This window comes from Saccoglossus kowalevskii, chromosome 3 (assembly GCF_978046115.1).
Source record: "Saccoglossus kowalevskii chromosome 3, keSacKowa6.1, whole genome shotgun sequence".
NCBI lineage: Eukaryota > Metazoa > Hemichordata > Enteropneusta > Harrimaniidae > Saccoglossus > Saccoglossus kowalevskii.
This window is the reverse complement of record NC_140643.1, coordinates 8,090,929-8,105,863: the sequence shown is the minus strand read 5'-3', so window position 1 is coordinate 8,105,863 and position 14,935 is coordinate 8,090,929. Positions and strand designations below refer to the sequence as shown.

Below are 14,935 nucleotides of genomic sequence, written 5' to 3'. Positions count from 1 at the left end.
TTTTATTTTCATATTTTGTATTGTATTGTAGTTTGCCGTGGTAGAAATTCAGTCACGGCGAATGTCGGATTTAGTGATGATAAACCACTAGATCAACGTTGTCATGGTTTTGTTGCGCATCTGTTGAATATTCCGAAAATAAATAAATTTGACTTTTTTTGTATATCGAATAGGAATAAATCATAGTGACGAATTTAGCATATTCATAAGGGCAAAGTTCAACGAGCATGAGTGAGTTTGAAGTGGACACGAAGGGGTTCCCACGCAAGAATATTTTTATTACCACTGTACTAGCATAGGGCAAATTACTGAAACTGTCCGATATATATTAAGTCCGTCCCCTCGCCCTTTTTTCAACAATAGCTTTACTGATAATTGTTAATTGAGGGGATATTGTTTCACTTATCTTCCCAAGAGTCACATGTGGTGACTCCTTTGTCCGGGCAAACACATTCATTCAAAGATTGGTTACACCGTAACGTCTATAGTAATACGCAATTATATATTCACAAATACGTTTCCTGAAACGTTATAAACATTAATAAATACTCATCATAGCATATACTCGGAGAATTCAGGGGCTCTTTCAGTCTCAGGCTTGAACCATAATAAAGGCCTGAAATAGTTAGAAAGTGGTTTTCAAGAGCTATTTCAGCATCTGCATATTATCTTTTGACCCTTTTAATGGCAATACTCTTTTCCAGACCGATATATATCTTTCTACAAACAACCCCTGGCGTGTATTTCGCTTCTGTTGACAATTCGGCGCATTGGCCTGTGACGTGGGAACAATCTGCGCATTGGCCTGTGACGTGGGGGAACATTACTATATTATTATATCCAATAGCACTGACAGCGAATCAAACTCGTGGTTTCGTGCGTGTCAATGAGTTCGAGTACTGACGACTCCTTTAATAATATAACTTGCGCGTGCGCAATTACGCAGTAAATATTGTCAACATGACCTTCCGCGGATATGATGGTTTCACGATATTAATTTCTAGTAATATTCCATGTGTTTCTTTCTTCTTAGTTTATGTGGTTTCACCTGCTAGATTTGCGATTGCGAAGCTCGATTATTGACGTTAATTTCCCATCATTTACACGACAGTACAGGTATACCTCCGAACATGATATGTCCATGGTTCAAAATAATATTATGATCAACCCGGCTCGTTACTGTCAATGTAAAATAAAACTCGTTAATATTAATCGTTATTTTGGCATAGTGAGTTATTTACATTGTACTACATCGAGGGCCACCAAAGGGTTTTACACTAATATCTGGCATAGCTTTAACCTTGGCACCCCCTCATAGGGTGGCACTGCTCTGCCATGAAAACTTCCTCCCTACACGAGAGTAGTTCATGCAAACCAATAGAAAGCGTTTTCAGTTCGCGGTTCTCTTTAACAAGGCAGATCATTTAAATACGTTCGCATAGATCCATCATTCATCTAAGTGACAAACTGGTCTGTGTGTGTATTCACGTGAGTCTGAGCGTACATGTGCAAAAACACACCAAGTCACAGCATCTAAGTCTGTTTTGAATATTGGTAAAGGGTTGTCATAACACTCTAGCTACTGTATAAACTGTACGTTATCGTCACTTACCCGGCCTACACCGTTATGAGCAAAAACATGGACAAGCAAAACGTGCGCGGGACCTACGTCGAACTGGCTAACATGAAAGACATCATGGAGGAGGACGACGACGACGAATACAAGAAACAAGCAGATGGCGACGTCAAAACTGGTCTAAACGGCCCAGAATCATTGCAACTGACACTAAACAATACAGATTATGATCCCGACGAGACTAAGAAGAAGGAAAAGGAGAAAGAAGTTGAGGATAGCGAATCAGTTACAGATGTTAGGGGAGAAGGTTGGGCTTCCAAAACAGACTTTGTTTTAGCATGTATTGGATATGCAGTTGGGCTTGGCAATGTTTGGCGCTTTCCATATCTCTGCTACAAAAACGGGGGAGGTAAGTGATGAAGGCTATTATAACTAAGAAAACTACGATTATGACATCTCAATATCGTGTGTAATAAAATCAATCAATCCCAACAAATCGGTTGAACAGTTGCTACCTAGGAAGAGCAATTATCGAGGTCATAGTTCCCTGCAGTGTGATCATTTCAACGTGTCAGTAAAAGTCAAATAAAAACTGCGGAAATTGAATATTTCAACGTGTATTAATTAAAATGTCATAACCCCCGATATGGTGCAATTGCATAATTCTGCGTCATGTAGTGTCATGTTTACATATACCCCTGTACCACTAACAGAACTGTTTAAGAAAAAAGAAGTATTCATTTAATTAACCGTAATGATGTTAATAACTTCAAGTATTTTATCAGGGAGGCCAGGAGGAACTTCAATTGATATTTCGTTTTCGTATTCACATAAATAAAATTGTTCTTCAAACCACGTGACTGGGTTGCTGCCATGCGTTTCCTATGTTTACATTCTGTGTCATGATCACTAACTCTATCTGTCTCAGCCCCCCCCCCCCCCCCCACACACACACACACACACGCTCACACGAAGTAGATGGTAACCAACGTGAGTGGATAATTATGAAATACTTTTATATTAACTATATTTTTACTTTACTGGATTCTTGTTTGTGTGGAGCGCTAGCGTCAGAGCCTAGATGCCGGCCGGCACCTCGGTATGTCGGTATTTATTATGACTGAGTGTCACGAGGCTGAATGGAATGACATAAGTTGTGTTAAGAATCGCCATTCAGGAATTCATCAAGGACATTTACCCCAAATTACATTTCTATTGTCGTGTTTGCTAATATCAATTTTGGATGTGTCATGGAGTTTTCAGGAAATTCTAAATAACTTTCAATGTCAACATCGGTATGCAATAAACTGCGGTACGGTAAGGGTTAAGTACACGTCCCCAAGTGTTCTCATTTGGTTATGAGATGAATATGACTAGATGTAGTATCACCACATACTAGTACTTTGTAAAAAAACAAACTACCCGTCATGTTAACAAAGACCATGGCATTATATTGCTATAAATATCAACCAGTTATAGATGTAAATTGCAAACATGTCTATATCGTGTCTTACAGCGGCGTGGATTCATAAGGATGTCACGTGACATTTGCATACCCATGCGAATTATCAACATTACACGGATAGCATGCAAACCCTAAATACTGGAAAGGTCACGTGATCTACTAGTCACGTTTTCAAACCATGAACAACAAACATTAACATAATATACCCATGTGCTTTAAACGCGCCAGTTTATAGCTGTATTTCCCGCCCAGATTGAAACCTAAATCTCGAACTGCTCTGACATTTATTTGGCCTGTCTGGTATCTGGTATGAAATTGGATACTACCGGGCCTCTCGCAAATATGACGTATAGATCTGATACGTACGGATATACAACAACACGGTCGGTCGTTAATGGGTCACTCAGTTGTGCTTGAAATGTTTTACCCTTAAAATAGGTTATCCTCAACTATGTGGGACATCCATATATCGGCCAGTATTTATTGACAATTTAATTTCACGTTTCGTATTTTACGTAAGCTTGGTGACGATTTTCATGTTATAGAAACGTGTTGGCACCTGTCCATGCTTTGCGAATTTGAGAATCTTTTTACGAGTCGTACCTTGGCACGATTCCAATATATTTCTAGGTTTTGGCAACGCATGGCGTATATTTACCCTGCTGTTGAGCAGAAACTATGCTTTGGCAGCTACACATAAAAACACCGTAGTTGTGAATAAGTTACTATGGGGCGTACATCGTAGTATTTATTGGTGTTATACAATAGTATACATTTATAGTATGTGTTTATTATAGTTGAAGCGTGGTTCAATAAATATTCAGACTATGTAGACGAAAATTCAGGATTCTAAATGCATCACGGTTTTCAGGCCCTATATTTGAACTCGTGTCATGAGTGTAAACGGGCTACGGTACGACATTGAAAATGACCTACGGTTACGTCGACTTAGACAGAAAACGTGCACATTGCTACTAGCGTGGGATACTTTACCATATGCCACGGTGATTTACTGTCTCCCGGCCACGTGGTGAAAGACGGTATGACCTTGAGCAAGCAGTGAAATCAAATTCTGCTTACCCTTCTATTAAAATTCACACTTTATGTTCACGTATATACATTGTTGATTTTATTTGTAAAATTGGGGAGGGGAAACGGGGGCGACTTTATTTATTTATACACTTATTATTTATTAACTCATCAGTTTATACAATATAAACTGCATGCAGAAAATTGGGTCGTGACACAGATTTTAACCGACCACGTGTCTTCAACACAAATGCCTGGGTGACTCCACCGTCAGGTTCCTATCATCATGTCGGGATAACTTCACTGTCAGATCCGTGCTATATATGTGGCAGATCAGACGTGACTCTCAGTCTGCCCATAACATACCAGGGGTGACTCCACTGTTAGACCCGTACCGTATTGATGGTGACTCCACCCCTCAGAACCGTAACGTTCGGGATGACGCCAGAGCCATACGATTCTGTATGCGATTCCATCCTCAGATACGTATCATATCGGACATGACTCCACCGGTCAGAACCGTATCATATCAGTCAGACATGACTCCACCAATCAAAACCGCATCATATCGGACATGACTCCACCAATCAAAACCGCATCATATCGGACATGACTCCACCTGTCAGACCCGTACCATAGCGGACATGACTCCACCTGTAAGACCCGTATCATATCGGACATGACTCCACCTGTCAGACCCGTACCATATCGGACATGACTCCACCTGCAGACCCGTACCATATCGGACATGACTCCACCTGTCAGACCCGTACCATATCGGACATGACTCCACCTGTCAGACCCGTACCATATCGGACATGACTCCACCTGTCATACCCGTACCATTTCGGACATGACTCCGCCCATCAGACCCGTATCATATCGGACATGTCTCCACCTTTCGGACCTGTACTATATCGGACATTCCTCCACCTGTCAGACCCGTACCATATTGGACATGAATCCACCTGTCATACCCGTATCATATCGGGCATGTCTCCACCTGTCAGACCTGTACCATATCGGACATGACTCCACCTGTCAGATCCGTACCATATCGGACATGACTCCATCCATCAGAACTGTATCATATTGGACATGCCTCCACCTGTCATACCCGTACCATTTCGGACATGACTCCGCCCATCAGACCCGTATCATATCGGACATGTCTCCAACTTTCGGACCTGTACTATATCGGACATTCCTCCACCTGTCAGACCCGTACCATATTGGACATGAATCCACCTGTCATACCCGTATCATATCGGACAAGCCTCCACCTGTCAGACCCGTACCATATCGGACATGACTCCGCCCATCAGACCCGTATCATATCGGACATGTCTCCACCTTTCGGCCCTGTACTATATCGGACATTCCTCCACCTGTCAGACCCGTACCATATTGGACATGCCTCCACCTGTCAGACCCGTACCATATCGGACATGACTCCACCTGTCATACCCGTACCATTTCGGACATGACTCCGCCCATCAGACCCGTATCATATCGGACATGTCTTCACCTTTCGGACCTGTACTATATCGGACATTCCTCCACCTGTCAGACCCGTACCATATCGGACATGCCTCCACCTGTCATACCCGTACCATTTCGGACATGACTCCGCCCATCATACCCGTATCATATCGGACATGTCTCCACCTTTCGGACCTGTACTATATCGGACATTCCTCCACCTGTCAGACCCGTACCATATTGGACATGAATCCACCTGTCATACCCGTATCATATCGGGCATGTCTCCACCTGTCAGACCCGTACCATATCGGGCATGCCTCCACCAGTCAGACCCGTACCATATCGGACATGCCTCCACCTGTCAGACCCGTACCATATCGGACATGCCTCCACCTGTCAGACCCGTACCATATCGGACATGCCTCCACCTGTCAGACCCGTACCATATCGGACATGCCTCCACCTGTCAGACCCGTACCATATCGGGCATGCCTCCACCTGTCAGACCCTTATCATATCGGACATGACTCCACCTGTCAGACCCGTACCATATCGGACATGACTCCACCTGTCAGACCCGTACCATATCGGACATGTCTCCACCTTTCAGACCTGTACCATATCAGACACGACTCCACCTGTCAGACCCATACCATATCGGACATGTCTCCACCTTTCAGACCTGTACCATATTGGACATGATTCCACCTGTCAGACCCGTACCATATCAGACATGACTCCACCTGTCAGACCCGTACCATATCGGACATGACTCCGTCCATCAGAACTGTATCATATCGGACATTACTCCATCTGTCAGACCCGTACCATATCGGACATGTCTCCACCTGTCAGACCTGTACTATATCGGACATGACTCCGCCCATCAGACCCGTATCATATCGGACATGACTCCACCTGTCAGACCCGTACCATATTGGACATGACTCCATCCATCAGAACTGTATCATATCGGACATTACTCCATCTGTCAGACCCGTACCATATCGGACATGACTCCACCTTTCAGACCCGTACCATATCGGACATGACTCCACCTGTCAGACCCGTACGATATCGGACATGACTCCACCTGTCAGACCCGTACCATATCGGACATGACTCCACCTGTCAGACCCGTACCATATCGGACATGTCTCTACCTTTCAGACCTGTACCATATCGGACATGACTCCGCTCATCAGACCTGTACCATATCGGACAAGCCTCCACCTGTCAGACCCGTACCATATCGGACATGACTCCGCCCATCAGACCCGTATCATGTCGGACATGTCTCCACCTTTCGGACCTGTACTATATCGGACATTCCTCCACCTGTCAGACCCGTACCATATTGGACATGCCTCCACCTGTCAGACCCGTACCATATCGGACATGACTCCACCAGGCATACCCGTACCATTTCGGACATGACTCCGCCCATCAGACCCGTATCATATCGGACATGTCTTCACCTTTCGGACCTGTACTATATCGGACATTCCTCCACCTGTCAGACCCGTACCATATCGGACATGCCTCCACCTGTCATACCCGTACCATTTCGGACATGACTCCGCCCATCATACCCGTATCATATCGGACATGTCTCCACCTTTCGGACCTGTACTATATCGGACATTCCTCCACCTGTCAGACCCGTACCATATTGGACATGAATCCACCTGTCATACCCGTATCATATCGGGCATGTCTCCACCTGTCAGACCCGTACCATATCGGGCATGCCTCCACCTGTCAGACCCATACCATATCGGACATGCCTCCACCTGTCAGACCCGTACCATATCGGACATGCCTCCACCTGTCAGACCCGTACCATATCGGACATGCCTCCACCTGTCAGACCCGTACCATATCGGACATGCCTCCACCTGTCAGACCTGTACCATATCGGACATGCCTCCACCTGTCAGACCCGTACCATATCGGGCATGCCTCCACCTGTCAGACCCGTATCATATCGGACATGTCTCCACCTTTCAGACCTGTACCATATCAGACACGACTCTACCTGTCAGACCCATACCATATCGGACATGTCTCCACCTTTCAGACCTGTACCATATCGGACATGACTCCACCTGTCAGACCCGTACCATATCAGACATGACTCCACCTGTCAGACCCGTACCATATCGGACATGACTCCAATCATCAGAACTGTATCATATCGGACATTACTCCATCTGTCAGACCCGTACCATATCGGACATGTCTCCACCTGTCAGACCTGTACTATATCGGACATGACTCCGCCCATCAGACCCGTATCATATCGGACATGACTCCACCTGTCAGACCCGTACCATATCGGACATGACTCTATCCATCAGAACTGTATCATATCGGACATTACTCCATCTGTCAGACCCGTACCATATCGGATATGACTCCACCTGTCAGACCCGTACCATATCGGACATGACTCCACTTGTCAGACCCGTACCATATCGGACATGTCTCTACCTTTCAGACCTGTACCATATCGGACATGACTCCGCTCATCAGACCTGTACCATAGCGGACATGACTCCACCTGTCAGACCCGTACCATATCGGACATGACTCCATCCATCAGAACTGTATCATATCGGACATTACTCCATCTGTCAGACCCGTACCATATCGGACATGTCTCCACCTGTCAGACCTGTACTATATCGGACATGACTCCGCCCATCAGACCCGTATCATATCGGACATGACTCCACCTGTCAGACCCGTACCATATCTGACATGACTCCATCCATCAGAACTGTATCATATCGGACATTACTCCATTTGTCAGACCCGTACCATATCGGACATGACTCCATCTTTCAGACCCGTACCATATCGGACATGACTCCATCCATCAGAACTGTATCATATCGGACATGTCTCCACCTGTCAGACCTGTACTATATCGGACATGACTCCGCCCATCAGACCCGTATCATATCGGACATGACTCCACCTGTCAGACCCGTACCATATCTGACATGACTCCATCCATCAGAACTGTATCATATCGGACATTACTCCATTTGTCAGACCCGTACCATATCGGACATGACTCCATCTTTCAGACCCGTACCATATCGGACATGACTCCATCCATCAGAACTGTATCATATCGGACATTACTCCATCTGTCAGACCCGTACCATATCGGACATGACTCAACCTGTCAGACCCGTACCATATCGGACATGTTTCACCTTTCAGACCTGTACCATATCGGACATGTCTCCACCTTTCAGACCTGTACCATATCGGACATGTCTCCACCTGTCAGACCCGTACCATATCGAACATGACTGCACCTGTCAGACCCGTATCATATCGGACATGTCTCCACCTTTCAGAACTGTACTATATCGGACATGCCTCCACCTGTCAGACCCGTACCCTATCGGACATGACTCCATCTGTCAGACCCGTACCATATCGGACATGATTCCACCTGTCAGACCCGTACCATATTGGACATGCCTCCACCTGTCAAACCCGTATCATATCGGACATGTCTCCACCTTTCAGACCGAAGCATTTCGCACATGACTCCGCCCATCAGACCCGTACCATATCGGACATGACTCCACCTGTCATACCCGTACCATTTCGCACATGACTCCGCCCATCAGACCCATAGCATATCGGACATGACTCCACCTGTCAGACCCGTACCATATCGGGCATGCCTCCACCTGTCAGACCCGTACCATATCGGACATGCCTCCACCTGTCAGACCCGTACCATATCGGACATGCCTCCACCTGTCAGAGCCGTACCATATCGGACATGCCTCCACCTGTCAGACCCGTACCATATCGGACATGCCTCCACCTGTCAGACCTGTACCATATCGGACATGCCTCCACCTGTCAGACCCGTACCATATCGGGCATGCCTCCATCCATCAGAACTGTACCATATCGGACATTACTCCATCTGTCAGACCCGTACCATATCGGACATGTCTCCACCTGTCAGACCTGTACTATATCGGACATGACTCCGCCCATCAGACCCGTATCATATCGGACATGTCTCCACCTGTCAGACCCGTACCATATCTGACATGACTCCATCCATCAGAACTGTATCATATCGGACATTACTCCATTTGTCAGACCCGTACCATATCGGACATGACTCCATCTTTCAGACCCGTACCATATCGGACATGACTCCATCCATCAGAACTGTATCATATCGGACATTACTCCATCTGTCAGACCCGTACCATATCGGACATGACTCCACCTGTCAGACCCGTACCATATCGGACATGTTTCACCTTTCAGACCTGTACCATATCGGACATGTCTCCACCTTTCAGACCTGTACCATATCGGACATGACTCCACCTGTCAGACCCGTACCATATCGGACATGACTGCACCTGTCAGACCCGTATCATATCGGACATGTCTCCACCTTTCAGAACTGTACTATATCGGACATGCCTCCACCTGTCAGACCCGTACCCTATCGGACATGACTCCATCTGTCAGACCCGTACCATATCGGACATGATTCCACCTGTCAGACTCGTACCATATTGGACATGCCTCCACCTGTCAAACCCGTATCATATCGGACATGTCTCCACCTTTCAGACCGAAGCATTTCGCACATGACTCCGCCCATCAGACCCGTACCATATCGGACATGACTCCACCTGTCATACCCGTACCATTTCGCACATGACTCCGCCCATCAGACCCGTAGCATATCGGACATGACTCCACCTGTCATACCCGTATCATATCGGACATGTCTCCACCTTTCAGACCTGTACCATATCGGACATGACTCCGCTCATCAGACCTGTACCATATCGGACATGATTCCACCTGTCAGACCCGTACCATATTGGACATGCCTCCACCTGTCAAACCCGTATCATATCGGACATGTCTCCACCTTTCAGACCGAACCATTTCGCACATGACTCCGCCCATAAGACCCGTACCATATCGGACATGACTCCACCTGTCATACCCGTACCATTTCGCACATGACTCCGCCCATCAGACCCATAGCATATCGGACATGACTCCACCTGTCATACCCGTATCATATCGGACATGTCTCCACCTTTCAGACCTGTACCATATCGGACATGACTCCACCTGTCAGACCCGTACCATATCGGACATGTTCCACCTGTCAGACCCGTACCATATCGGACATGACTCCACCTGTCATACCCGTACCATTTCGGACATGACTCCGCCCATCAGACCCGTATCATATCGGACATGTCTCCACCTTTCGGACCTGTACTATATCGAACATTCCTCCACCTGTCAGACCCGTACCATATTGGACATGAATCCATCTGCCATACCCGTATCATATCGAGCATGTCTCCTCCTGTCAGACCTGTACCATATCGGACATGACTCCACCTGTCAGACCCGTACCATATCGGACATGACTACACTGTCAGATCTACGCCATATCGTGGATGGCTCCAGCGTCAGAACCGTACCATATCGGACATGACTACATTGTCAGATCTACGCCATATCGTGGATGGCTCCAGCGTCAGACCCGTACCATATCGGACATGACTACATTGTCAGATCTTCGCCATATTGTGGATGGCTCCAGCGTCAGACCCGTACCATATCGGACATGACTACATTGTCAGATCTACGCCATATTGTGGATGGCTCCAGCGTCCGACCCGTATCATATCGGACATGACTCCACCTGTCAGACCCGTACCATATCGGACATGACTCTATCCATCAGAACTGTATTATATCGGACATTACTCCATCTGTCAGACCCGTACCATATCGGACATGTCTCCACCTGTCAGACCTGTACTATATCGGACATGACTCCGCCCATCAGACCCGTATCATATCGGACATGACTCCACCTGTCAGACCCGTACCATATCTGACATGACTCCATCCATCAGAACTGTATCATATCGGACATTACTCCATTTGTCAGACCCGTACCATATCGGACATGACTCCACCTTTCAGACCCGTACCATATCGGACATGACTCCATCCATCAGAACTGTATCATATCGGACATTACTCCATCTGTCAGACCCGTACCATATCGGACATGACTCCACCTGTCAGACCCGTACCATATCGGACATGTTTCACCTTTCAGACCTGTACCATATCGGACATGTCTCCACCTTTCAGACCTGTACCATATCGGACATGACTCCACCTGTCAGACCCGTACCATATCGGACATGACTGCACCTGTCAGACCCGTATCATATCGGACATGTCTCCACCTTTCAGAACTGTACTATATCGGACATGCCTCCACCTGTCAGACCCGTACCCTATCGGACATGACTCCATCTGTCAGACCCGTACCATATCGGACATGATTCCACCTGTCAGACCCGTACTGTATTAGACATGCCTCCACCTGTCAAACCCGTATCATATCGGACATGTCTCCACCTTTCAGACCGAACCATTTCGCACATGACTCCGCCCATCAGACCCGTACCATAATGGACATGACTCCACCTGTCATACCCGTACCATTTCGCACATGACTCCGCCCATCAGACCCATAGCATATCGGACATGACTCCACCTGTCATACCCGTATCATATCGGACATGTCTCCACCTTTCAGACCTGTACCATATCGGACATGACTCCACCTGTCAGACCCGTACCATATCGGACATGTTCCACCTGTCAGACCCGTACCATATCGGACATGACTCCACCTGTCATACCCGTACCATTTCGGACATGACTCCGCCCATCAGACCCGTATCATATCGGACATGTCTCCACCTTTCGGACCTTTACTATATCGGACATTCCTCCACCTGTCAGACCCGTACCATATTGGACATGAATCCATCTGCCATACCCGTATCATATCGGGCATGTCTCCACCTGTCAGACCTGTACCATATCGGACATGACTCCACCTGTCAGACCCGTACCATATCGGACATGACTACACTGTCAGATCTACGCCATATCGTGGATGGCTCCAGCGTCAGAACCGTACCATATCGGACATGACTACATTGTCAGATCTACGCCATATCGTGGATGGCTCCAGCGTCAGACCCGTACCATATCGGACATGACTACATTGTCAGATCTTTGCCATATTGTGGATGGCTCCAGCGTCAGACCCGCACCATATCGGACATGACTACATTGTCAGATCTACGCCATATTGTGGATGGCTCCAGCGTCCGACCCGTATCATATCGGACATGACTACATTGTCAGATCTTCGCCATATTGTGGATGGCTCCAGCGTCAGACCCGTACCATATCGGACATGACTACATTGTCAGATCTACGCCATATTGTGGACGGCTCCAGCGCCAGACCCGTACTATATCCGTACTATATGAGCAATTGCCCGAAACGCCAAGCTAATTTTTAACTGTTGCTAAAGACAACGATTACCATATATTATCTACTGACAATATATCAACATTATCATTCAGTTAAAGTACGGACATGACGTCGACTACTATGAGCACATCCTCCTTTCATGTTGGTATGGTTGCATCGTGTATCTCTACTCTGGAATTAGTACTCCCTATACTTTCACGTGTTTTATTTACATTTATTACAGGAAATGTAATAAACATATATCTCGTAACATTTACACAGTCGTGGCTATCCTATCGTCACAACGTATGTAGTTAATATTGATCATTTTTTTTTAAATATTAAACTTTAAATTCTTCTTTCAATAAACTACCAAATGCTGCCTAATTTATACATTCCACACACGATGAGAATGTATGAATTTCTCTCCATATTTGGAGTGGGCGGTGACAGCTGATAGCTCATTCAATCTTTCTCTGACGGTTTAATTCATGTAACAGCGGGCAAAGACCTCCTTTTAACTATCTCTAACCTAAATGCCGCACACGAATGTGAAGAATGTCATAGATATATTCAAACTACAAAATCAGTACTAGTGAGAGAAGCTAGAACATATTCTACAGTATATACTTGAACCAGCTGATTGTTTGTCTAGTTTCCAATCCCAGTTTTCAGCCAGTCGTTAACACGAATCACCGTGTAGTTGATTTCATTGTACAACAGGCCAGGTCCGGTCGGTTTTGTTCATAATGTCAAGGTCTTACTTGGGAGTAAAACCGGCTGATAACATTCACCCTCGACCTGTGTCATGATTTCTTGGTTAGTGTTCTGCATGGCATCATAGTGGGCATATTGGTATAATTAGTCGTCTGTCTGTCGTACATCACGCTTGAAACTGGACTTCCGTCTCCTTGGGCACTAAGTTCATCTTAATTTAGAAATATAACTTGGTTATTGTGGCGACAACTTATGTAAGACGCCATACTGTACCGCCTGCAGTATTTTTTGTTTTTTATTTGGAAGTGTGTAGGGTTTGAGGTGCCCACGTTTAAAGACAGCTGTTCGCACATTGACGCCAGAAACCTACTAAGTGGGGAACCAGCGTGTGCCAAATTTATTATTACACTATGTAATGAGATGGTTTCACATTTCTGGTATTTTCGTACTCTATTTCAACTCGCAGTATCCACCGAATGTGCTAAAATAGCGCATGCGCACAGTGAACCGCCACCAGGTCTCGGGAGTTGAGTTTGGGTACATGAGTTGGTAACGTTATCATATGGATGCATTCCCACGAACAATTACCACAACACAGGTTATATTTCTAAAAAAATAAACTAAAATAAGCTTCGTCTACATGGCTTTACGGCAACGTCTGTCTGCTTTTGCTTTGATGAATATCGATGTTTTAATGGAGCAATGGCCAATGAGAAGTTGCATAAGTGGTGAGCAAAATTGAGTGCGAAACTTTTAGCAAGTCAGCAAAATTTTCATATAAATAATTCTTGTAAACAGCGAGAAAAACATACTGCAACAGATTCATTTATGTACTGACTACTTTATGTCGAAGGGACACATGCTGGCTTGAAAAATGCTGCTCACCATACTCCTACCACTGGCTGATGACTTATACCCGTAACGACCAGCCTCTAGGATGCGGTGTTTCTTTTCTTTAGTTTGTTGTGTACAATTTATAAAATTGCAATTCATGGCACACACGCATTGTAGGCTCACTCGCGTAGTGTACTAGTATTTTACTTCCAACATAATTATCCGGAGACGGCAACATCTGTTATGCCCTGGAATGATGACTACTATACTCAGCCTAGACAACAGCGTTATCGCCACCCACGTGCGTTGCGAACTAAATCATACATGATAATAATTACCGGTATGCAGATAGTCAGTGTAAATATTGGTTATTGTGGTTAATACGCCATAATATATAATACCCATACAGTTAGGCGACTCGGTTGTTTTACTGGTCGCTTAGGTAGTCT

At 45.9% G+C, this 14,935-nt stretch overlaps 1 protein-coding gene across 1 annotated transcript in view; it reads left to right on the top strand.

Annotated features, from left to right (window-relative positions):
• Window positions 1-1,321: 1,321 nt before the first annotated feature.
• Window positions 1,322-14,935, top strand: part of LOC100374401 (sodium- and chloride-dependent GABA transporter 1-like) — a 45,103-nt gene continuing 31,489 nt past the window's right edge. The window contains exon 1 of the mRNA XM_085496713.1: window positions 1,322-1,985. Within this exon, the coding sequence (XP_085352839.1) occupies window positions 1,628-1,985 (358 nt within the window). The 5' untranslated portion in view covers window positions 1,322-1,627. The remainder of the gene's footprint in view (window positions 1,986-14,935) is intronic.